Genomic DNA, 24900 nt, shown 5'->3' with positions numbered 1-24900 from the left:
AATTCTTTTTTTTTTTTTTTTTTTTTTTTTTTTTTTATAATTTGTAGGGAGCTGGCAGAGCAGCTTTAGCATGAGAAACTTGCCTCCTATCTGTTTAAACTGCTGAGGGCAGAGAAACAGTAGAAGCTGAGGGGACTATAAGGAAGTATGGGAAGCTTCAGTCCTCGTGTGATTTTTTTTTCCCCTTGAGTTTACTAGTCTTAAACATTATATTTCAGACCCATGAAAAGCATGGCTCCCTGAGTCCTTCATCTAGCCATATGAATTCTCAAACAATGCTATACTACCACGCTTGTTACATGTCTCTACCAGGTATTATTATATATCTCCTGCTCTGCAGGACCCAAGAAGCGTTTCATGGCTTCCACATCTGATAGCTAATCTTTGCCCTTTCTGCACACACACACACACAGGCTGATGCGGTCCTGGGCTGTGGCCAAGCAGGGATCGCTCTCCTAATAATCCCTCGAAATCCCTACTTCCTTGCTATTTCTTTTTAAGTCAGCGTTTTGCCTTCGTTTGACTCCTTATGTAGAAATTCTTTGCATTTTCACCCTGAAGAAAAATTCCTCCTCCAGACCACATCCAGCGGTTTCTAAAGACTTCTCCAGGAGTATGAAAATGGAGCAAAGCTAAGCAATCCTACCCCACCCCAACACCTTTGTCTGTCTTTGTCAGTGACCAGAACAGGCCTCTGTCCTGCCCTGAGGTTTCCTTCTGGGACTACAGTAATAGTAGCAGGTGTGGCGTAGCGGTGTGTTGAAACATGCTTGCTACACAAACATCAGAGCTGGGCTGCTGGTTCCTGGCAGCCTGCAACGTCAGTGTTCTGAGGAGGAAGCAATCCCCGTAATCTCCGCTCAGCAGCCTGTACCTATGGCGTTGCTATTTCGCCAAGATCTTGACTCCTCTCCAGACTGCTGGAGGGAGGATGCTTCTAGAGACTTCTTTCAAGTTGCACACAGGATATTGTCTTGGTATACATAGCTCACACACATTGCAGTTCCGCTCTTTTTTGTTTACTTGGTTCAAGTTTATTGGGTTTGTTTTTGTTGTTGTTTTTGAGACAGGGTCTCACTATGAAGCTCTGGCTGTCCTGGAACTCATTGTGTAGACCAGGCTGCCTCCTGAGTTATGGGATTAAAGGTGTGTGCTACCACGCCCAGCTTCGTGGTTCATCTCTTAAACTAAAGCTTCAGTGGAGTCATCAAATGTTCTCAAAACCAGCTGACTGGGTACATCTGCCATTAACCTGGAAAAGTACTTTGGGCTAATTTTCATCCAGTGAGGCACAAGAATTTTACATTTCCTCTTAAAGTAGGAGGTACACATGGGTATATCAATCCTACAGCTCCACTCCATCCATCTCTGCTTTTTGGTATAGGATCATCTCCCAAAATCTGGATAAAACTCATAAGTTTGCATCCCTATAAAGTAAGCATTGTGTTGGACTCAAGAAGACCAATGGGTAATTGCCAGGGGATATTGCTAGACAAAGAGATAGGAAGCTAGAGGGTAGGACTTCCTGCAGTAGGGAAGCAGTGGCTGGCAGGTTGAATCCAAAGCCTGGGGAGTGGGGAGTGAACCCATTGAGAGGTCCATTAGAACTATTCACTATTCAGAGCTCTCAAAACACAGCTCTGAAAAGGACTGAGATACTGATGACCCGGCCAGTTCTTGCACCTCCGTCCCGTCCTCCCCAGGGAGCAGAGCACACTGTGACCTCAACCAGGCATCGCCATATTGTGAACCCACTTGTGGAGAGTCACCCTTGGAGGAAGAGAGTGGCCTGCCTGCCTGAGTACTAAGTCTGTTAAAGGTGCAGTGGCTGTTCTCAGCTGACACCTAAGCACCAGTTATGAGCCGCTGAGATTTTATGTGATGTCTGAGAACATGCACGGATCTGTCCTTGGAAGTTGCAGAAGGGTTTCGTCACGTTAACGTGGCACATTCTGCAACCTCCTTTTGTTGAAACCCTGCTGCTGTTGCTGCTACAAGCAGGCCATTGCTTCGGGTAAAATGTGTTTTGGTTTGCAGGTTTTTTAAAGGCTGGGAACTAACCTCATTGTTCTTTCATAGTTCAGAATTCCAAATGTCAGTGACAACTTAGGTTCAGTGTAGAAGTGACAGAGAAGATACAAATTGAATTTGACCTGGAGACCACCTCCCTGTGCAAAGAGCCCCTGGAGATGCATAAGCAGTCCTTGCTGTCCAGGGAATGGCAATGGAAAAATGCCTATTAATGTACTCAGAAGTGATGCCTAATGTCCCTCAGTGATCCAAGTGAATGCCTAATTTAGTTTTGCTATTCCATGACCACCGCTAACTTAAGTTCCCTGTCCGGTGATGGGGATATTCAGAGGATATGTGGTGGTTAAGAACAAGACAAGTTTTAAATTAAGCTTGTATTTTTTTTTTTTTTTTTTTTTTTTTTTACTATCATGTGACCTTAAGGGTGAAATCTTAAAGTTCAGTCCTCTTACAGGTAAAATATTTATCTCAAGGTCTATATGAAAATTAAAGGAAGCTATATATGTCCTGTACGTCTGTATGTACGTATGTGTAAGTGCCCAGCAAAGTGCTTGGCATGCATATATAAATGTCAAGCATATGGTAATCATCGTGTGACTAATGATATCTGGTGATAATCACAAAAACACAGCATTTGCATTAAGTAGCATATACCTTGCAGTTCCACTGATAGTATGGCGTGAAACGCATTCTCTTCTAACAGAAGCAAGTGTCATAGGCTATTGTAAAAGGAGAGAGTTAACAGTGAACGCTTCATAACCACTGGGTTTCCCAAGAGCGTTAGTGCGCGGAGAAGGTTGATTTGATGCCAGCTGATAGAAAAATAAACAAGTGGGTAGTTAGCTGTAGGGACTCCCAGGGACTTAGAGGAACCGTCATCTAGGCTTCAACGTGCTTGATGCTGGGTAGTGTGATACAAAGGTCTTTTGAGGACTCATTAGTGCCCTGAGTACTCTTCTTGGGTTCTGCATTATTTAAGGTGGTTTTCCACAAAGCCATGATTCTTTTTAGCAAAACTGCAGACTGGCTTCGCCTTCCTCCAGCAACGCAGAGGCTCTGTTGGCTAGGCCTGACCGGGTGGGTATAAGTAATAGCTAATGTTGAGTCAGATCCCAGCCTGCCTGATGACTAAGTGGACAGTAACTTTCCCACAAAGCAAACTCAGACTTTTACTCGGATTGCTCTGCTACAACGGAAATCTTGACAGTTGAGTCCACATAGATGAAAAACAGTTCAATAACTAAGTGAGGTGTGTCCATAAATTCTCCTACCTCCCCTCCATCATTTCTCTTGAGGTAATGCTATCAGGGTGCCAGCTGAGGGATCGGTGAGCTTACTCCGTAACTAAGGGCAAAAAGAGAAAAGGATCGTTACCCTGTAACTCCTGTCTCTGTGGTCACTACCAACATATATGATTGAGAAATGAAGCCTGGGGTTTAAACGAGATTGCAGAAGCTTTGGAAATTAGGGACTCTAGTCAAGGTCACTAGGGTCAGAACTTCAAAGTCATCCTAGTGGGCGGGGTTTACACAGTCCGTATTGGACAGTTTGTGTAATCTGGAAAGTGTCTTCATCTTTTCTTTCACTTACGAGTCTTCCGCCAGCCTGGGATATTTATCTTCGTCTCCGTTTAGAGAAATAGCAACACGAATTTTCGTGTGATCCCATTTCTGACTTGCATCACAGTGAGTCTTCATCCATGGTGGTTCTCGGAATTTCTCCGGAGACACCTCGAGAGGGGGTTCCTGAGAGCAGAGGCTGCATTTTGCAATGGGGTGGTTACTCTCTGCTGTTTTTGACCTGGAAAACAAGTAGTTTAACTTGCAATAAGTGATACTGCAATAACGCTGTGCTTATGGTGAGTCCCAGGGTTTGGATGGCACCCCTGTAGCATCCTACACAGCATCAGACTTCCACATCGCTCGCCCTTGTTTTGAATAGACACCCTTCCCTTCCCTTCCAAGCTTCGACCTGATGAGACACCTCTGTCTCTCTGTCCAACAAGTTCGTTCTTACGATGATGGGCACACAGACAAGCTTAAGGTGTCAGTATGTCACTGTGTAGGATTTTTCTGTGAAGGTTTCTGAATTTGGAATTTGTTTCTGTTGGTGTTTTTTTTAATGTTCCTTATTTTGTTTTCCTTTGGTAGATTAAATGTGGACAGCATTTGAGTAATTATTAGCAGAAACATTTGGGTGATTCACAAGCTCTCTATTTGGAATCAAGATACAAAAAATGTTTGGTTGAACAGGGAGGTTTGGTAAACAGAAAAAAGATGATGTCTTCCCTGCGAGCTGTGTCAGAGGGTGGGAAACAGAACTCTTAACAGAAATGGGACAGGAGGTGATAATGGAAATCCTGGGGTTCTAATGGATGCGAGAAGACTGGATGTGATAGAAAGTTGTCAAGAAAGAAAGGAGGCGTTCAAAGGATCGCCTGGCAGTTGATTTGGTTTGTGGTAGGCAGCCTGGAGGGTAGCTCCCGCCTCGTTCCACAGAGGGTAGCTAGCTCCCAGACTCTAGGTGTTTATTGCTAGATCAGCATTTCACACCAGCAGCCTGGTCTGGAGCTCTTGGAGCTGCCAGAACTGCTCAAAATGGATGCTTTTAGCATGGATTCTTGAGCAGGAGTATGAATGGAAGGCCTGAATCCTGCCCCGCCTACTCCTCCTGCTACTCACCCTGAGCTAACAGATGTCAGCTCCGAAGATGAATGACAGCTCTTTAATATCAAGTTGCCAATTGTGTAACAGGAACATGTGCCGGACATGTGCACGCTACACGACTTCTTTCAACCTGTCTGTGTAGCAGGATTTGTGTTTCTGACTAAAAAGGGCTTTTGTCCCTGTCAACCCCACGTGATTCATTCTGTGAGCTACAGATATGTTTGAGTTCCATCCCGAACTGAGCTGTTGCCTGCTTCGGGATCGGAGGATTGGCAGGGAGGTGCAGGCGACACTAAGACCTCTTCCCTCCTTTTCTTGCCCGGTCACCTCCCCACCCCTGTGGCCCCTGAGTTGAACGGAGCCAGTGATAGCTCTGACAGTCCCTTGGGGGTCTATGCACAGCCCAGATCAGAAAGGCACCGAAGGGTACAAGAAGAAGGCTAAGACGTTTGTCAGGGTTTGTCTGTTGGGGAATCGTTATCTTCTGGTCTACAGAGCTTTTTGTCTCTTGGTTTGTTTTTTAAGACAGGGTTTTACCATGAAGCCCAGGCTGACCTCAAACTCGAGGCCATCTTCCTACCTCTGCTTCGGAAGCACTGGGGTTACATGTGTGTGTCACTGTATCTCATTAGGGTCTTTTGGGGATGACAAACTTTGGCCTGCTGGGCCAGCTCTGCTCTACTGCCTGGATTTATATAGCTAAGAAAGGTTTTTATATTTGTATATGAGTCAAAAGATTCAAAAGACCATTTCCTGGCATGTGAAAATATGAGATTCGACCTAAGTAAAGTTATATGGGAATACAGCAGCGTGCATTTGCCTCTGCGTTCATGCTACTTCTAAATAGTGTGACAGAGACCCTGTGTCCTGCAAAGGCCAAAGTAGTCACTTTCTGGTCCTCACAGGAAACTAGACCCTTCTGAACGTCCCCCACATTTCAAATTGTCAGTTGCTCCTCACTTACTGGTTTGTAAGAGATGTGGGAAAATGAGCGTCACATCATCATTTTTACCTTACCAGATGTACGGCAGCATCCTGAGGAAGACCCTCAGGGAGGGGGGAGGGGCAGGAAGCACCTTATGGGCTTAGGTGACACGTGTTCACCCCCCCTCAGATGTCACGGATGTTCACACCCTCCCAGATGTCTGTAGTGTGGAACATCTTTATTAGAAAGAAGGGGTGTGTTTGCTCCAAGCTTCTAGAATGAAGAAGTTTTCTTGACCAAGTGTCAAAATCATTATCCATGGCAGGGCCTGTTGGTGTACACCTTTAATCCCAGCACTCAGGAGGGAGAGACAGGCGGATCTCTGTGAGTTCCAGGCCAGTCAGGGCTACGTGGTGAGACCTTGACCTCCCCCCACCCCCCAAAAAAAATCCCACATGTTTCCTGATGTTCTGCTTCCTAAGCATTTTGGTTCATAGGAGTTAAATTCCGTGTTTATACTTGGGGGGACTGAGACTAAGACAATCACTCACTTCACTTCAGTAATGAAACCCAGAGCAGATAGAAACACAGTTTCCATGTCTCGTCTCACAGCCTGCTCCTTCAAAGCCTTGACGGTGAACTCGAAGGCATCCCTGAGAATTTCCCCATTCTTTTAAAAATGGATTTCCACTTTTGCTGCAGCCGTTTGAAGGCCTTCGATTTCCTGACTTGAAAACATCTTGAATGGGACAGGAAAATGCCTTGTTTTTTTTTTTTTTTTTTCTCCACCACTACCCCTTTGAAAGAATTAAAAGAAGTAGACCAGGAAAGGCTTGAGGCAGGCAGAAGGGGAATTCTCTGAAACTAGAGAAAACTCGAACAAACTGTGGCCAGCAGAATCAGCGTTCCTCGCCCACAGTTGGTCCCAATTACGGAGACTCCCATCCAACAGCTCAACTTTCTGCTTGGTATTCTGTGCACTGGCCCCGCCGGCTGACACGGCGAAGCTTCAGCCTCCGTCTCGGAAACAGTTTCTCATGCTTTCCCCGTGTATTCTCGCTTCTCTGTCTTCCCCTGCTACCCTACAGTTATCCTCTGCCACATGAAAATCCCGATACCTCTAATCCAATTACATCCATTTTGTCCCACAAAGTTGCCATCTGTGTATGCCCTTTGCCGTGCTGAGTGCGGGTACCAAGTCATTTGGGGAGCACTCACAGACCCTCGCTTTGTCGAAGAGAGAGGACAGTTCTTCCCACTTCCTCTTGACCCCTTGACTCTCCCAGCCTGTAGCTTCTACCCATGCCTCCCTGACAGGACTGCTTGGGATGCTTTGTCTTTGTTCTGAGTGTTAGGCCTTGGGGATGCTCAGCAGGTGAGGAGGGCACTTGCCCCCAAGCCTGAGGACTTTAGTTCCCCCGTACCTGGGACATGCATGGTAGAAGGAGAGAACCATCAGCTGGAAGTTGTCCTCCGGCCTTCACACCTGCAACATGGTGTGTGCACTCAACACACATATGAATGAACAAATAAATAAATGTAAACTTTTTTTTTTTATTTGGTTTTTCGAGACAGGGTTTCTCTGTATTGCTTTGAAGGCTGTGCTGGAACTAGCTCTCAAACTCACAGAGATCCGCCTGCCTCTGCCTCCTGAGTGCTGGGACTAAAGGCGTGTGCCACCACCGCCCTGCAACCTTTTATTTTCAAAAAGCCTTAAATTTAGCTAAGCACAGCTAACTGGGGGTTGGCACCGCATTTGGGAGGCTGATGCAGGAGGATTACTATCAGTTCCAGGTCAGGCTTAGCTACATAGTGAATCCCAGGCCAGCCTGGGACTGCAGAGTAAGATCTCATCTCAGTAAACAAACAAATGCCTGGTGTGGGAAAAGCCCTGGGTTGAACACTAGCCTGAGTCAGGAAGTCGTCGTCGTGTGCTGTGACACATGGGGTATGTACATGAGTGTGTTTAACTTCATCACTTAGTGCTTGTGGTCGTCTGCTTAGGCTGCAGTGATAAGATAATACAGACCAGGAGCCCTAGGCCTTTTTGTGACGTTCTAGGTCAGGGCGCCTTCCAGGTTGCTTTCTAAAGAAGCCACTCTTCCTGGCTTGGACACACTGCCTCCTCACACTGTCCGCACTGAAAGAAGGCTTGGGGCTTTTCCTCTTCAGTAAGATGCCAATCCTGTGGGGTTAGAGCCCCACCCTATGACCTCATCCCCATCTGTAACTATGGTGTAGTCAGTATATGGGGGGGGGGGGCATAACAGTGTTTGGCTGAAATCAGAGCTTCTGCTATTGCATGTGCTTAGCAGGTTCAGGTCTCTAGGTTCAATCCCTGGCACCAAAGCAAAACCTTATAAATTTAAGGTTTTTCCCTGAGGGAAAACGAGTCAGTATCCGGAAGGCATGGTGGTACACTCCTTTAATCCCAGCACTGGGGAAGCAGAGGCAGACAAATCTCTGTGAGTCTGAGGCTAGCCAAGGGGTACCCTGCCTCAAATAAATAAATAAATAAATAAATATTTAAAATGTAGTGAGTGAGGTAGGGTGTTGTGGAGAGAAGGTGAGGATTTTAAAGAAAAATTTCTGGGTCACAGACACATTTAGAATCTTGAAAGTAGGATCAGATATCAGAACTTGAATTTGGGCACAGAATCCTGTAGATGGCTGTAAGAGCATCGGCTCTCCAGACCATAGGAGCCTTGTCCCAATAGACTGATTTATGTAAAGCCACTGGTGTGATGGCATCTGTCCAGAACAGACGTAGACACGGTGGCTTTATTTTGTCCAAATGCAGTTTTACCTAGGACTGGCCCTCTAGCGATCCTAATGCCACCACTTAAAAAGAAAGACAAAGAGCAGACAGACAGACCTTTTGGAAAAGAGGATGAGTCTAGCTCATCCTGACTGCAACAAGGAAAAACTGACGTTAACATCAGCGGGGACCAGGCAGACATGCTTTCTCACTTTTTTGTTACATCATCAAAAGAGCAGCAGAGGTGCCCTAGTGTGCCTTAGTTAGAGTGGCTCTTTATACTCTTGGTAGTGTACTAGGTCTGTTTATTTACACCAACACCCTTTCTAAATGCCTTAAAGAACCTTGGCAGTCACTTTAGAGATCATGGCTGAGCACTTAAAGGAAAAAGGCAACAATAGAAACCTGTGGCTTCAGAATTGAATAGAATGACCAAGGCAGAATACGACATGCGACATGCGGGAGGAGGGTAGGACCTGGGAGGGGAGAGGAGGGGCAGTATTTGTCTTGACTTTCCCTTCAGCTGGTTTGGAGCTCAGAAATATTTCCAAATTCGCTGAAGTTAACCTTTTAATTTTCCCAGTTGGGTCTAGGCCAGAATTTGTTTCTAAATGTGACAGCGGGTACTCTCAAGTGTTGGCCTTCCGGGCTGTGGTGATTTACTTTCTCTGCTTCTGTATTTAATGTCTTGTAACCCATCAGTAGGATTTAATTCAGGGATCCCTAGTCCGTCCTCCGTTGTGAATTAAGGCTCAGCACCTTGAAAGCTGAGATGATTAATCACAAAATTCTGTTATTCAAACTGGACTGAAGGAAGTCTTGAGTCTAAATATGAAGTGTCCCCAGCTGGTGGTGCTGTCTGGGAAGACTGTGGAACCTTTGGGTGGGAGCCTTCACCGGAGGAAGGAGATGGCTACAGGTAGTTGGTGAGGCCTTACAGCCTGGCTCTTTCTGTTCTCTCTGCTTCCTGAGTGAGGATTCAATGTAACAGTCCTCTGTGTTCCTGAGTGAGGATACAATGTAACTGACCTCTCTCCGAGAGAGGATACAATGTAACAGACCTCTCTGTTCCTGAGTGAGGATACAATGTAACAAACCTCTCTATTCCTGAGTGAGGATACAATGTAACAAACCTCTATTCCTGAGTGAGGATACAATGTTGCCGACCTCTCTCTGCTTTCCAGTGAGGATACAATGTTACCGACCTCTCTCTCTCTCTCTCTCTCTCTCTCTCTCTCTCTCTCTCTCTCTCTCTCTCTCTCTCTCTGCTTCCTGAGGATACAATGTAACCAACTGGCCAGCTTTCTCTGCCTCCTGCTAGGCCTTCCATTCAAGGACTGCATCCCCCAGGAACTCTTAAGCAAAATGAATCTTTATCCCTTGAGCTTTTGCCAAAGCATTTTGTCACAGCATCGAGAAAGTCATTAAGACAAGGAGCGTCTTTAGTTACTAAAACCATTAGTTTTCTCAAAAGATGCTAGCATATCACGAACACCAAGCCATTTCTCCTAATTGAGACACCCATTAAGTTCATATACATTGTCCTTCAGAGTTTCTGTGTGGCCTTTGCTTAAAACTTGACATAACTCCCAGCTCAAGAAATCTCTGTGTTGGTGCCCCTCTGTTCTGCCCAGTCTCCCTCTTACTCTCACTGTGGGACCCATCCTTTCCTCCCATTGTCTGGCTTTGTTGGCCGCATCAGCCTGGCTTGCTGCAGTCCCTGCCAAACCACAGACTAGGAACAGAGCAGACTCTCCACTCCCCCGGCTCTTGGAGTCCTCAGAGTCCACATGGGATGAGAAGCAAGGGAGATAACTGGCTTCAAGAATTTCTCTAGATGGTCTCAGTGCGTTTTCAAAGCCGAGCACCATAAATTTTCCCAACTTCATTCTAATTCTTCCACGGCAACCCCCTTTCTTCTTTTTTAAACTTAGCCTAAGTAATACAGGCTGGCTCCAGATCTTGCTCTCCCCGCCTTATCCTCCAGGGTACTGGGATGACTGTGCCTTGGCTGTCCTGGAACTCACTCAGTAGACCAGGCTGGCCCCTGTAGACACAGCTCTGCCTGCCTCTGCCTCCCAAGTGCTGGGATTAAAGGATTAAAGTTCTGTGCCACCACACCCAACTCTGTTGTCTTCTCTAACCCCTTAAATACCGTTCGGAGCCTAGGGCTGTAACTCAATGTGTGCGCTGACAATTCTGCCACATTTGGTACTGTGAGAGGAAGGATAGGGGAAGTCCAACCATGTGCTGTAGCTTTTTCCTATCATGGCAACCATGGCAAACCATGGCGGTTTAATAAACTTCGGTTTCTCAAAACTGACATCGATTGCATTGACCAGCAGCTTTCTATTTAGGACAGAGCTTTCTGATACAATTGAGATGCACGCCCTCTATGTAATTTTACATTTTCTAGTAGAGACAATTTTTTTTTAAAGTAAAGTAGGGCAAATTAATTATATCTTGTTTAACCCAATACATCTAAAATACTGTTTTAAAATAGAATTTATACAAAAAGTATTAATAAAGATCCCCCCCCCCATTCTTTTCTTCCTACTAAGTCTTTGAAACCCTGCTGTGTTCTCAACTTGAACTTATCACATTCCAGGTACTATGGTGTCAGATCTAGATCATGGCTCTGCTTAAAAAAAAAAAAAAAAAAAAAAAAAAAAAAAAAAAGACTATTTCAAACAATTCAATAAGCTGTGCAGCCAACTCCCATCACTGTAGACAGGACCCAGTCACCATGATAGATTGCATACTCTTAAACCTGGAGCCAAAACAAACCCAAGTGGGAAGGGGACTGAGGGAGCCTGAACAAGAGAGGCCGTTTGCTGTAGCTCCCCTTTATCCCCATGGCTCTGAGTCAGCCCTAGAGAAGCACCCACTCTCACCTCCCAGAGGGTGACAGAAGACAAATGGTAGTGAGATATCTTAGGGATCTTAGATTGGTTGAATTAAGAATCCCAACTACATTCCCTGGTTCAAATGCGTCAACTTCAGACAAATGGTTATTTCTGTCATTTGCTTGAGATTGCACAACTTTGTCTCCTCCTAACAAGAGTTTATAACATACTGCTAGACTTGTAAGGCAAGTAAGACCTAACGTGACGACTAGACATGAATTTACTGTTGAATTATTTTTTACATGCAAGAGTATCAGTTTTATATGATCTGCTCTGTTTCAACCTGATATTTATGGCAAGTGTCTTCATCACTCTAATTTTTTTAATGGTTCATTTTTATTATTTTATTTTCATTTTATGTGTATGGGTGTTAAGCTTACACGTATGCAGTGCACACAGAGGCCAGAAGAAGGCATCAGATCTCCTAGAACCAATTTACGTGTGGTTGTGATCTGCCATGTGGGTGCTGGAAATCCAACCTGGGTCCTCAGAAGACCAGCCAGTGCTCTTAACCACTGACCCATCTCTCCAGCCCCTTTCTTCTAATTTTTTGAGACAGGGTCTCACTTTGCAGCCCAGGCTAGACTAGAACTCCCCGCGTGCTAGGGTCGTATGCTAGTTACTTTATTGCTGTGACATTAACACCTGGTACAGGCAGCATAGAAAAGGAGGGGATGTGTGGGCTCACAGCTGGAGGCAGAGCCCACCCACATGAGGGAGTTAAGGCACCAGAACATTGAGGGAGCTGGGAACATCATGTCTACAGTTAGGAAGCAGCAAGTTTGAAGAGTATTCACGCTCTGATTATTTTCATGCTTTGATTAACCTAATCTAATTCCTCACAGACATGCCCACAGGCTACTTTAATCCCAATAACCCTTCGTCATCCCAGAGGCTTGTCTTCTAGGTAATTCTAGACTCTGTCAAGTTCTCAGTATCAACCACCGAGGAAGGATTACAGGACAGTTGAGCCCAGCCTGGAAAAAAAAATTGTTAACATGTATTTTTTTTTTTATTTGTGTGTAAGTGTATATATAGATGTCAGAGGACAACCTGTGGGACTAATTAAATTCTTTCCTTCTACTATGAGAGATCCAGCAATCAAGCCTACGTCATCAGTCTTGGCAGCAAGTGCCTTTACCTGCCAAGCTTTCTTTCCAGCCCCTAATCCAAAATACTTAAAAACAAAACTGATTTATTTATTTTTATTTTACGTGCATTGATGTTTTGCCTACATGTATGTGTGAAGGTGTGGAATCCCCTGGAGATAGTGTTACAGGCAGTTGTGGGCTGCCATGTGGTTGCTGGGAATTGAACCCATGTCCTCTGGAAGAGTGGCTACTGCTCTTAATCTCTGAACCACCTCTCCAGCCCCTACAATACTTTTAAGGAAAAAAACCACTTTCTCTTCTTCTGTTTGGTTTTGACGTTTTAAGGCAGTGTTGCTTCAACTTCTGAGTGCAAAGTTCACAGGGTGCTGGGCTAGCCTCCTGCAGATGACAAACCAATCATGTTTTTAACATGTGTATGTGTGTGTGTACATGTTCACATGTGTGTACATGTGTGTGGGAATATGGAGCAGAAGGACAATTCAGAGTGTGTCTACCTCCTTTGAGACAAAGTCTTTCCGTGGCCTGCAGCTCACCAGTTAGGCTGGACTTGCTGGCCTGCAAATTCCAGGATCCCTCTACTCGGTGCCTTCCCAGTACCAAGATTGCAGGAATGTCACCTTGCCGGGCATTTTATACGGGTTCTGGGGACTTGTGCTTGCAAGGCAAACACTTTACCAACTAAGCCATGCCTTCCTTTACCCCAACAAGAGTTTTGTCTTTTTGTTTTTTGTTTTGTTTTTGAGACGGGGTTTCTTTGTGTAGCTTTGGAGCCTGTCCTGGAACTAGCTCTTCTAGACCAGGCTGGCCTCAAACTCACAGAGATCTACCTGCCTCTGCCTCCCGAGTGCTGGTACTAAAGGCATGTGCCACCACTGCCCAGCAGCAAGAGTATTTTTGAAGTATCAAAAAGGAATCTGTACCTTAACTCTAGTCTGATGCAGTTATAAAAAAAGTTAAACAAAATTTCCAGACCAGAGAAAGTGCTGAATATATTGTGACCTGTAGGCATGCTCACAGAGTTCAGCCTCATTTCTAGCCAGTGAGGTTAGCCTCCTCAAGAGGACAAGTCAGTTTTTAGTCTAAGTATTTCATTTTTCCCCAGACTACATAGAGCATTATAAACTCCTTCTATTTCCAAAGTATTAAGATTAACTCAAACTTTAGGGGCAGATACCGTGAGATAACCCCCTCACTGTACAGCCATCCAGTGACAGCCGTATACAAACACGCATTATGAAAGAGCTGCTCCTTTGTGGGTCCCCACGGACACTCCAGCCTCTGGGGGAATCTAGAAGCCTGGCTCATTACATTTGCCATCTGTTGGTCTGACTAGAGGATGCTCTTAGTCTCCAGCTCTAATTCCCTTTGTCACTGTGGTCTCTTAAGCTGTAACCCAGGTGACCATGCACCCAGCCAGCAAGTGTGACAGCATGGAGGCTTGTGGTCTTTCACCCCTCCGCCCCATCTGACGCGGGAATGTCTGATAGGATACGGTGCCACCTTGGTTACGTGGTGGAGCACTGACTTAAAGGCTCTGACTGCGGCTCTGGCTTTTCGTGATTGGTCAGATGGTGTACTTCCCTCGAGTCAGGTGCAAACAACTTTCAGCTGTTTTAAGGAATTACAATTTAGATGGCAATGGCAGCTTCTCTCTGTCCTAGATAAGAAAGCAGGAAATTGTAAATAGCGCCCGGACATGTCATGGTAGACTTCCAAGTCCATAAACTCTTCCTGAGGTTAGTTCTGAAGAAGAAAACAAAGGTGTGTGTGTGGGGGGGGGGGAGTATGTTTAAATCAATTCAGTGTACTGTAGATATTTCTCTACCATCAGAGAAGAAAGTTCGATATGCACAGCTCCTATCCATTAAGCAAATAGTTTGAGAAACGAACGTGGTTAGCCATCCCCCAGGCATATACTGGATAGAAGAACCAATTCAGCGTTCACATGTGGCTTCTGAGAACTCACTGTGGCACAGAAGCAATAATTCTTTTCCTACACAGTCACAAGCTTGTCCACCCTCCAGTTAGTGAGGCCACACCCTTGGCCACACCCTTGGCTGACTGAAGGCCTCCTGACCATTCTAGTTTCGTGGTTTAGTTTGGACCTAAGTGTGGGGAGGAGATAGTACGAGAAAAGTCTGGGAGGGGTCACCAGTCCTAGCCTATGTGAATGTTGGTGTGTTTCCCAGAGGGGAGGAGGAACCCTGTGTGTCACCGTGTGTCTGCAGGGACACAGACAGAGTAGTGTCCCGCTGAGCTGGCCTCCTCATGGTCCTGTTTCCATCCTACGGCAGGGATGGGTGTGCCAGAGTGTTCCTTAGACTGTGGTGTCTGTGCTGCAAGTGGGCAAAAAAACCAAGGAGGGTAGTAAGTTCCCATTGTCGCAGCCTGGGTGACACTCTAAGGGCACTCAAGGAGAGCGAGCATCCCTTCCTTAAAAGGGATGATAGACTGTCACAGTACATGGCATTCTTACCTAACAGGAAGACATCGATAAGCAGTAAACATTGTAACATAGAAACACGTTTTACCTTATTTCTTGTGTGTGTGTGTGTGTGTGTGTGTGTGTGTGTGTGTGTGTGTGTGTGTGTGTGAGAATATGAGCGAGACGGGGATGTGAGGAGGGAGTGGGGGCATACCACGCCACATGGGTAGAGGTCAAAGGAAAACTGTGGAGGAGTTAGTTCTCGCCTTCTGCCTCGTTGAGGCAGGGCCTCTCGTTGTTTCTTCTGTGAGAATGACCCCAGGCTAGCCGGCCCAAATACTTGCTGTGGCTCTCCTGTCTTTACCTCCGTCTTGCCATAGGCATGCTGGGATTCCAAATGGATGCCACCACATCCATGTTCTACACGGGGTTTCCAGGCTTACATCGCCAGTACTTTTACCCACTCCGCCAAGTATTCCAGAAGGGAGTGAGCTGTTCCTGGGAATCTGTGGCTGTTTCATCCTAGCGTGGTAGTTAGGGAACAGAAATCCACCGAGGACGAGGATAAAAAGAGAATGGCTGAATTTCATACACAATGAAAGTTAACTATGGGCTAACTATAGAAGTCCCAATCATAGAACATAGATGCCCACTCTAGCAGTGAGGTGACGGCTGAGAGCAGAGCAGAAAACGGAGAAACATCCAACCTACATGCAGCATACACAGGCCCTTCACGGACTACAGCGTGGAGCACCGTAGAATGAAATCAAGCAGGACTGAAGGGTAGAGAGACCCTCCAAAGCGCCAAGACCCTCCACTGAGTGCATTGCAGGGGCCCACCAGGAGCAGAACACATGGCAGGACAGAAAGCTGGTGACTGGTGACTACTGGCTGGGATCTAGGGCACAGAGAAAGCACCCTGTAGTCTCGCTGTGCTCGGAGCAAAGCCCCTCTGAGAGGACCGTCTTGCTTCTACATTGGAGAACTGAGTAAATCTACAACATAGCTCAGCCCCGGCTGTTCTACAGAGTAGAAGGGCCTTATACTAATCGGCTCAGCTGTGGTCCTTTCTCAGCTATTTGTTTCACCATACAAAACAAAAGCACGAGCCTCAAAAAGAAGCAGAAAGATATGACTAAGGAGAAAAACAGTCAGTAGAAGCAGACCTACAGGTGATCAGTATATCAGAATTACCCAGAAAGGAGTATAACATATTCCTTATAAATATGTTTAAGGTCCTAGTAAAGGTTAATTATGTTCTTGAAAAGATAATGAATTTTTAACAGTTAACTGGAACTTCTAAGACAATGTTTATAACCCCCCCCCCACACCTCCTCCACATGCACAGAGCAAGGATTATTTGGAGACAGATTACTGGCCATGTCCATAGCAGTCCCAAAGTCCTCGTCCCTTCTTTGAGGTTTTGCATTACTACTTTTGTAAAAGCCAGGAATCTAAGTCCCTGGTGAGCTAAGTGCCTGCTATTTCAAGATACCAAATAAGCAAAGATAGATGAGATTCAGTCCCAGCCCTCAGAGAAATTTATTCTGGCGAAGAGAGATACAGACTTGTCTCCAGGCAGAGTGTTCTCACAGAGAAAGATATAAATCAGGAGAAAGAGGTTGAGATGTCTCCTGGCAAGGAGGACCATGGAAGATGGAGTGTTTGGTCTTAGCCTCGAAGAAAGGCAAGATGTCCATGTGAGGTGGACAGAGCCTGTGTCCACTGGTGTGGAAATCCTGGAACAACACCGTGACTCCAGAGTCTTCATTAATCCATATCACTGTACAGGGAAAAAGAGCCAGAGTTGTCCTTGAGCCATGTGTGTGAGAGCTGTAACATAGAAGTACCTGTTGAGGCTGGGCTCCCCATGATCTGTAGATCTCTGAGTTGTGTTCAGCTGTGGTTTTCTGTGATGACCTCTGTTTGTTGTAAAGAGAGTCTTTGATGAGAGGCAATAGCTACACTTACCCAGGAAAAGTGGCTCACACACCATGGTATTTATTTCCCTTCCATGGTATTGTCTACCCATGGGTTACAAGCTCATTCTGGACAGCCACTAATTTTTGAATGCCTATAAGCAGCTGCCCCTGTGTCTATAAATAGTAGGAGCTCAATGAATGCTTCCCCATTTGAAGTAGAATTTAACACAAGAAGTCAGTAGGTCTTAAAACTTATTAGTCAGTCTGATTCTGACTTCTGTGCTCTTAACCACCATTCTGTGTTTGTAATGGCTCAGGGACACACTGATCCATGGGCTGTGGGGTCTTGATTTCGCCATATTAGTGGGGAGGAGCTAGTGAAGGTTTTGCGCAGTGCTGCACACGACGGTGATTAGGCTACTGGTAAAATGTGGCATTTGTGAGAGGGAGGATTTGTAGAGCCGGGCCAATGAGAAGGCTTTCACTGGCTCAAGCCCTGAACCAAATCAAAAGCAGGAGAAAGGTCAAGGATACACAGGTGTGAGTGTAACAGCCTAAGGTTGTTTTGTTTTGTTTTTTTTTTTTTTAATGAGAAGATTAAAGCAAGAAACATTGAAGACAGATACTGAAGTATTTGACAAAGCAATGTGAAGAGTCGAGGAAGGATGCTTTTAGTTTAAGGGAGGTGAGCTGAGGCATGTTCGTTTTGGAAGAAGACAGGGTAACAGCAAATAGGAAAATAAGTAGCCTATAGAGAAAACTCTTTAGATTAACTCTCAGAACTTGTTCCAGCATTCTAGAAATTTCCACTCACCGGCCAGCTCCTCATTTTGCATTGTTCTGCTTGTATCTGACCGAGTCTCTCTTGCGATTTATTCAGCCGTCTCCTCTTCTATTCCGAAAGAAGACAAACGAGATAAAGGGCCACGATCTTCCAGCAACTCTCCCAGAGCCAGAGTTCACTCCATCTCTCCTCTGCCTCGGCTGCCTGGAGGTGGTGGTTTGGGTTTATGAAAAGATCTAGATTATAAAATGATACTAGGGTCTCTGCTGTTTATATGTCCTGGTGGCTTCGTGTCTAGCTTGTCACTGCCCGGTTCTCCTGTCTGCACCTGCGATCTGCTTGTGGAACAAAGAAAGGACTAGGAGAATCCAGAGCACTCAGTGCCGGCGGGAAGGGGCAGAGGGTTCTCTTTTGCCTGAAAATAGAGAACCAGGAGGGAGACAGAATGTGGAGGCTTGAGTGTGCACAGGGGCTCTGCATGGCAAAGGACAGGTGTGGTGCCTCTCCATTTATGAGCTTTGTGTCCTTGCTATTCTCTGGGGGACAAATGCTCGCAGCCTTTCCTCCTCCCTGCCCTCTGGAGTGGCCGCTGTTTACTGTGTGTCCTTAGCTGGTAAACTGCAAACTCTTCTAAAGATTTTCTGTTCTCCCGCCTTAAGCCGTCTTACTTTTTCGCCGTCTTACAGTGTCCGTCCATCCAGCCACTTTTCTCCTATAGCTCTTAGTTTAAAAAAAAAAAAAAAAAAAAAAAAAAAAAAAGTCTTCTAGGTGGTTCTTTCTGTCCCTGTCTGGTTGGATTATGAAACTGAAATCTGTCATCTCTTCAGTGACTCAGAAGCTGTCCACCAGGGTATATTATATCCCCACCCTCAAAAAAACAAGCTCTGTTAAGTGTCATCTGGGACATTCTGCTGCTGATGGTTTGATACGTTTGACAACTATCACAAGAGCACAATGGCAGTAAGGATTTGTTTCTTAAGTCATAAAATCATTAATACGAAGGAGAAGAGGCACATGATTGTCATAACGCCAGCTCTCAGGACGCTAAGGGGACATCACAAGTCAGAAGCCAGTGTGGGCTACACATCAGGACGCTATCCAGGGCTGGCGGGCCGACGGCTCAACAGGTAAAAGAGCCTGCTGCCGTGCCTGACAACCTGAGTTCAGTCCCTGGAACCCACATGGTAGAAGGAAAAAAGTAATTCCATAAAGTGTCCTCTGGCTTCTACACATAAGCTGTGGCGTGCAACACATGCCTCCCCCAACACACACACAAATAAATAAATATGGGGAAAGACCCTGGGTGAAAAAGAGAAGAGCTAATAGTGTTGTTGTGGTTTGGTTTGGTTTGGTTTGGTTTGGTTTGATTTTCCGAGACAGGGCTTCTCTGGCTTTGGAGGCTGTCCTGGAACTCGCTCTGTAGACCAGGCTTAAGTTAAGGAGCAGGTCTGTAGGTATGAAGGTATAGTCTTGTAGCATCAGCTAATGTCAGAGGGCAGTGGTGGCCAGAGGATATAAGTAAACACAAAACAGTTACCCTGAAAATGAGAGTAGAATTTTCCCCCTTTTTTCACTTCTTTATGTAGTATTTGACTCTGCATATTACTTTTCTACTTTTTTTTTTTTTTTAAAGAAATATGTTCCCTACAGCAGAACACCCCCAATAGAGAAGTTTAAGCCTTAGGTAATGACAGCAGAATTTTCTTTTGCATGACCTGCACATTAGCTGGGAAAATTTCAGCTCCTATGTTTCATTGCAAGAAAGAGCTCAGCAGGAGTGGCTTTAGGGAAGCAGGGTCTGAACTCTCTCCTAGAAAATAAACGTTAGGGGTTGGAGAGATGGCTCAGGGGTTAAGAGCACTGGCTGCTCTTCCAGAAGACCTGGAGTCAATCCCTAGCACCCACATGGCAGCTCACAACTGTAGTCAGTCTCAAGAGATCTGACACCTCCTTCCTGATTCCGGGAGCACTAGGCATGCATGTACTTTGCAGACATCCATGCAGACAAAACCCCACACACATAAACAAGAAAATAAATGAATTATTAAAGAAGAAGAAAAAGGAACTCCTTGCTGCCATTTGGCGTTGGTCTTGTCATAATGGCCAGAAAACGAAGGTTCATTCTGGATCCCTGGACTGCTGTGGTCTTTCATTTTTGCAGAGCCCTTTCCACAGAGAGTTGTCCCTGCTGCAGGCCTTTGATTACCAATAATTAATCTCAGATGAAAGATTCAGTACTCCGGGCTTCCTCTGTCTCTGACCTAAGAGAACACACTGTGAATGGTTTGTTTGTTTGCCTGCCAGAGATCTTATCTGAGCCCATAAGAGTTGATAGAATCATTAAATCTGCATTGATCTCTCCTCCGCGCCCTTTTTCAGCATAAAAAGGGGTGCGGGGTATCTCAACCCTGGATAAAAGGGAGACTTAATATACGGCACAGGGGTCATTCAGTAACGGCTATATTTAACAGTAGTAAAGTCGAAATATCTCGGCAGTGTGTCCTAACCCCCATGTTTTCTCTGCTGTTTCTCAATGTATTTGGATAAAGCACTACAGAGCAACCAAGCCAAATGGCCAAACCACCCACTTTCTTATTCCCAGCACATGAATTAGAGGGAAGCCAGATGAAATCCTGGCCAGCTCGTAAATGACTTGTATGTCTGATTTTTGTTCCATGATCTGAAACTCAAAATAAATAAAAAAAAGAACCATTTTTCCAAATACCCAGCAAATTCACGCACACCGAAAAGTCTCCAGCCTCCTCAGTACGCATGCAAAGCTGGTAAAGAAACCCATTCTGAACAGATACGATTTGGAATTTAATTCCTAAGGCACAGACAGACACATGGAGCAAGCTTACAGAACCTTTGTGCTCAGTTCAAGAATCACAAACTCAAGTGAGTGCTAAAGGTCACTTTAAGAAGTGCTTAGAATAGGAGACCTTTGAAGAAGGGTCCTAAGAGGCAAATTCTGAACATAGAAAACAGTGGTCATGGCCAAGCCTGGTAGCACAGGTTTATAATCCCAGCTACTCAAGAGGCTGACACAGGAGGATGGACTACCGGGCTAGCCTGGGCAACTTAGTGAGACTGTCTCAAATTTGAAAGAGAGAGAGAAATGAAGGAAGGAAGGTCACTTAGTTGGGGATTTAGTTCAGTGGTAGAGCACATGCTTAGTATGTGTGCATCCCTGAGTTCTATCCCAAGTAACACAAATACTTGCCTGTGCCTAGCATAATTAGATCAAGAAGGTGGTGGATATGCAGAAGTTGCTGTTTGGTTTAGATATTTAGGTAAACTTACTATAAAAATATAAAAGTTCCTGCTGGGCGTGGGTGGCGCACGCCTTTAGTCCCAGCACTTGGGAAGCAAAGACAGGCAGATTTCTGTGAGTTCAAGGCCAGCCTGATCTGCAGATCTGGTTCCAGGACAGGCTCCAAAGCTACACAGAGAAACCCTGTCTATAAAACCGAAAATAAATAAGTAAATAAATAAATAACTTGTTAGACTTAAAAATTGAACAGAGAGCCAGGTGGTGGTGGCGCACACCTTTGGGAGGCAGAGGAAGGAGGATCTCTGAGTTCAAGGCCAGCCTGATCTACAGAGTGAGTTCCAGGGCAGCTAGGACTAAAACCCTGTCTTAAAATACCAAAACTAAAACAAACAAACAAACGAAAATTGAACAGAGGAAGATTACAAGGACTGAGCTATGAAGAAGAGATCAAGGCATGGTAAGTTCATTTTGCACATAGGCCTGGGTCTCCAAGTTTCTAAATACACATTTTAAGTACAGATGTTGGACATACCTTACATCTGATTGATATATATTGGTGTGTGTGTGTGTGTGTGTGTGTATGCATACACACACACACACACATATTCATATAAATTAACCGTGAACTGAGTGCTTGTTCAGCAGGAATGTAGCATCTTTGCCTGGCACGGCGTCCTAGGGTTAGCAGTCTACCAGAAGAGCAGGTGTGCTATTCAAGAGCAGAGCCTGCCTCCGGAGCAATGAGGACGGAAAGTTCTAGAACAGAGGAGTCTGGGTTTAAGAGATAACTCGGTGGTTGGAAGTTTACCTGGGTCCAGTTGTCAGCACAGCAAAAAGAACAGAGAGGTCTTGGCTGGCCTGTTACCGGGTATAGAAAGTTTTAGAAAGTATAGGAATGCCTGGAAAGTACGTCTAAAAATGAACGAATTACAAGAGGCTGAGGCTGAAAGCTGTTCACGGGGGAATGGGGTTTGCATAATTAGATGGCTCTAAAAATGCCCCGTCTTTTTTTCAAATGTCATTTGTTGCTGTTGTGTGTGTAGGGTGTGTCTGTACCACACTGCACATGTGGGTGTCAGGAGAGACCTTTACGGCGTCGGCTTTCTCCTCCGTCATGGTTGAACTCAGGGTGGCAGGCTTGCGGAGCAGGTGACTGACCCGTGGAGACATCTCAGCAGACCCCCCCCCCCCCTTGCCTTTATAATGTAGCTTTCCTGCTAAGGAAATATAACATTGCCTCTTGCTACACACCAACCTCTTCCTTTTATGAAAGTCTGTCACCAAATTACAAGAACATTTAAGCCACACTTTGAATTATTGGCAAACCCAGGACTAACCCCAGACTTTCTTCTTTGGGGATAGACCCACCCATCATCTATATGAAATGCTATTTCCAGCATGGCGTCCGTTTTAACTGCTCGCCTCTCCCCCTCCTTTCCTCCAGCTGGGATGAGAGCAGCTCCATCAGCAGTGGGCTCAGCGATGCCTCGGACAACCTCAGCTCAGAAGAGTTCAATGCCAGCTCCTCACTCAACTCCCTCCCTACCACACCCACCGCTTCTCGCAGGAGCTCTACAATAGTGGTACGTGACTTTTGGAAACATAGGCCGCCAGGCCAAGGTGAACCACAAAACAAACTGGGCCAGATCTGTGTAGGTGTCCTAAGTGACTGTATGTTGGGCTCCTGCCTATTGTAGAGTGATACATGGAAGAGTTTTTCCAGCCAGGCAGTGGTGGCGCACGCCTTTAATCCCAGCATTCAGGAGGCAGAGGCAGGCGGGTCTCTGTGAGTTCGAGGCCAGCCTGGTCTACAGAGGGACAGCCAGGGCTGTTAGACAGAGAAAAGGCGGGGAGTTTTTCCAGTTGGAGGAGAAAAAGTACGTAGAGATGATCTCTCTGGGACACGAGGGAGGGAGGACTCGTGGACTTCACTCTGCCCTTTTTTTCCTCTCATCAGCTACGCACAGACTCAGAGAAGCGCTCCCTGGCCGAAAGCGGGCTGACCTGGTTTAGTGAGTCAGAGGAGAAGGCCCCCAAGAAGCTGGAATACGACAGTGGGAGCCTAAAGATGGAACTCGGGTCCTCCAGGTGGCGGAGGGAGCGGCCAGAGAGTTGTGATGACTCATCCAAGGGCGGGGAACTGAAGAAACCCATCAGCCTGGGACAGCCAGGGTCCCTGAAGAAGGGCAAGACACCACCAGTGGCTGTCACCTCTCCCATCACTCACGCAGCCCAGAGTGCCCTCAAAGTCGCAGGTGAACTGGGATGCAGGAGGAGACAAGGTTTTCCTTCATGGTCCCAAGCCTACAGAGTGATAGCAAACGTTTGCGGAAATACTTTACCATACGGTTATCCTTTCTGACCCTTAGGGACAGTCCTTGAGTTAGGAAGAGGGGTGTTACTGTCTCTGTCTTCCCAACGTGGAAACTAGCTGGCGAGGCGAAGAAGGAGAGAGTATATTCAGAGGCAGGTCCCTCCCTTCGAATGGTTCCCGCCCGGTTCCTTTCCTTCCCCAAGCATACTTCTTAGCAGCGAAAGGAGGGTCCTGCTGAAATATCATGTGAAATGGTTTCGAAAAGACACACAGCCAGACGTGGCGCTTGCGTGCCTTTCATCCAGCACTTGGGAGGCAGAGACAGGCAGATCTGTGGATTTGAGGCCAGCCTGCTCTGCAGAGTGAGTTCCAGGACAGCCACAGCTACACAGAGAAACCCTTTCTCAAAGAGAGGAAGGAAGGAAGGAAGGAAGGAAGGAAGGAAGGAAGGAAGCAAAGGAAACCAACCCCAGAAGTACCTTGTCCCCAAGGCTAACCCCTTGGGTCACTCTGAACTTTCATCGACATTTCCCTAGTGTCTAAACATGTTCTTACCTAATTCATTGCATCCCCTCTTTCTTGTCCTTTCCTTGACTAGTTATTAAACACACTTCCTTCTTGATCATTTTTGTGGTTGCCTCTGCCATTTTAACTAAAATAAGCCATCCCACGGAAGACAATAAAAACAAACTAAATGGAAGCCTGTTTTCTCCTTTAGTCCCTCTGGCAAGAAACTGTTCCGCTTATCCAGGACCCATTTACCCATATTTAATAACATATAGACGACGGTGGTTCCTTTTCCCCTAGAAAGATATTATAATAGGCCAGGCAGTGGCACGCACCTTTAATCCCGGCACGTCTGTGAGTTTGAGACCAGTGTGGTGTACAGAGTAAATTCCAGGACAGCCAGGGCCGCCTAGAGAAACCTTGTCTTGAAAAACAAAGATACCATCGTGATAGCAATGCTTCCTCTGTTTCCGGCCTCTTTTCAGGCAAGCCCGAAGGTAAAGCTACAGACAAGGGCAAGCTCGCTGTGAAGAACACCGGGTTACAACGTTCCTCTTCTGACGCTGGCCGGGACCGCCTGAGCGATGCTAAGAAGCCCCCGTCGGGCATTGCTCGCCCCTCTGCTTCAGGGTCCTTTGGCTATAAGAAGCCTCCCCCTGCTACTGGCACAGCTACTGTCATGCAGACAGGAGGCTCGGCCACCCTCAGCAAGATACAGAAATCCTCAGGCATCCCTGTCAAGCCAGTAAACGGGCGAAAGACGAGTTTAGATGTGTCCAACAGCGCAGAGCCCGGATTTCTGGCTCCTGGAGCACGGTCCAACATCCAGTACCGCAGCCTGCCCAGGCCAGCCAAATCCAGTTCAATGAGTGTCACTGGTGGGCGGGGTGGACCCCGCCCTGTCAGCAGCAGCATTGACCCCAGTCTCCTCAGCACCAAGCAGGGAGGCCTCACACCCTCCAGACTGAAGGAACCTTCCAAGGTTGCCAGCGGCCGGACCACTCCAGCCCCAGTCAATCAGACAGATCGGGAAAAGGAAAAGGCCAAAGCCAAGGCAGTGGCCTTGGACTCAGACAACATCTCCTTGAAGAGCATCGGCTCTCCAGAAAGCACTCCTAAGAACCAAGCCAGCCACCCTGCAGCCGCCAAGTTAGCGGAGCTGCCGCCAGCCTCTCTCAGGTACCCACGCTGGCCACTGCCCCCTAGTCTGTTTCTCCAGCCTTGTGCTAGGTGTGACATGGCCTGTCCTCCATTGCTGTCTCTAGACCTCTGTGTG

The 24900-nt window shown here is 46.3% G+C and overlaps 1 protein-coding gene across 1 annotated transcript in view; it reads left to right on the top strand.

The window, feature by feature from the left end:
• Window positions 1-24900, top strand: part of Nav1 (neuron navigator 1) — a 220548-nt gene that overhangs the window by 170532 nt on the left and 25116 nt on the right. Inside the window, exons 7-9 of the mRNA XM_051204077.1 lie at window positions 22248-22386; window positions 22761-23058; window positions 24110-24803. Of these exons, the coding sequence (XP_051060034.1) occupies window positions 22248-22386; window positions 22761-23058; window positions 24110-24803 (1131 nt within the window). The remainder of the gene's footprint in view (window positions 1-22247; window positions 22387-22760; window positions 23059-24109; window positions 24804-24900) is intronic.

This window comes from Phodopus roborovskii, unplaced genomic scaffold, assembly GCF_943737965.1.
Source record: "Phodopus roborovskii unplaced genomic scaffold, PHOROB, whole genome shotgun sequence".
Taxonomy (NCBI): domain Eukaryota; kingdom Metazoa; phylum Chordata; class Mammalia; order Rodentia; family Cricetidae; genus Phodopus; species Phodopus roborovskii.
Note: the sequence above shows the minus strand (reverse complement) of the source record. Positions and strands in the feature narration are given on the sequence as shown.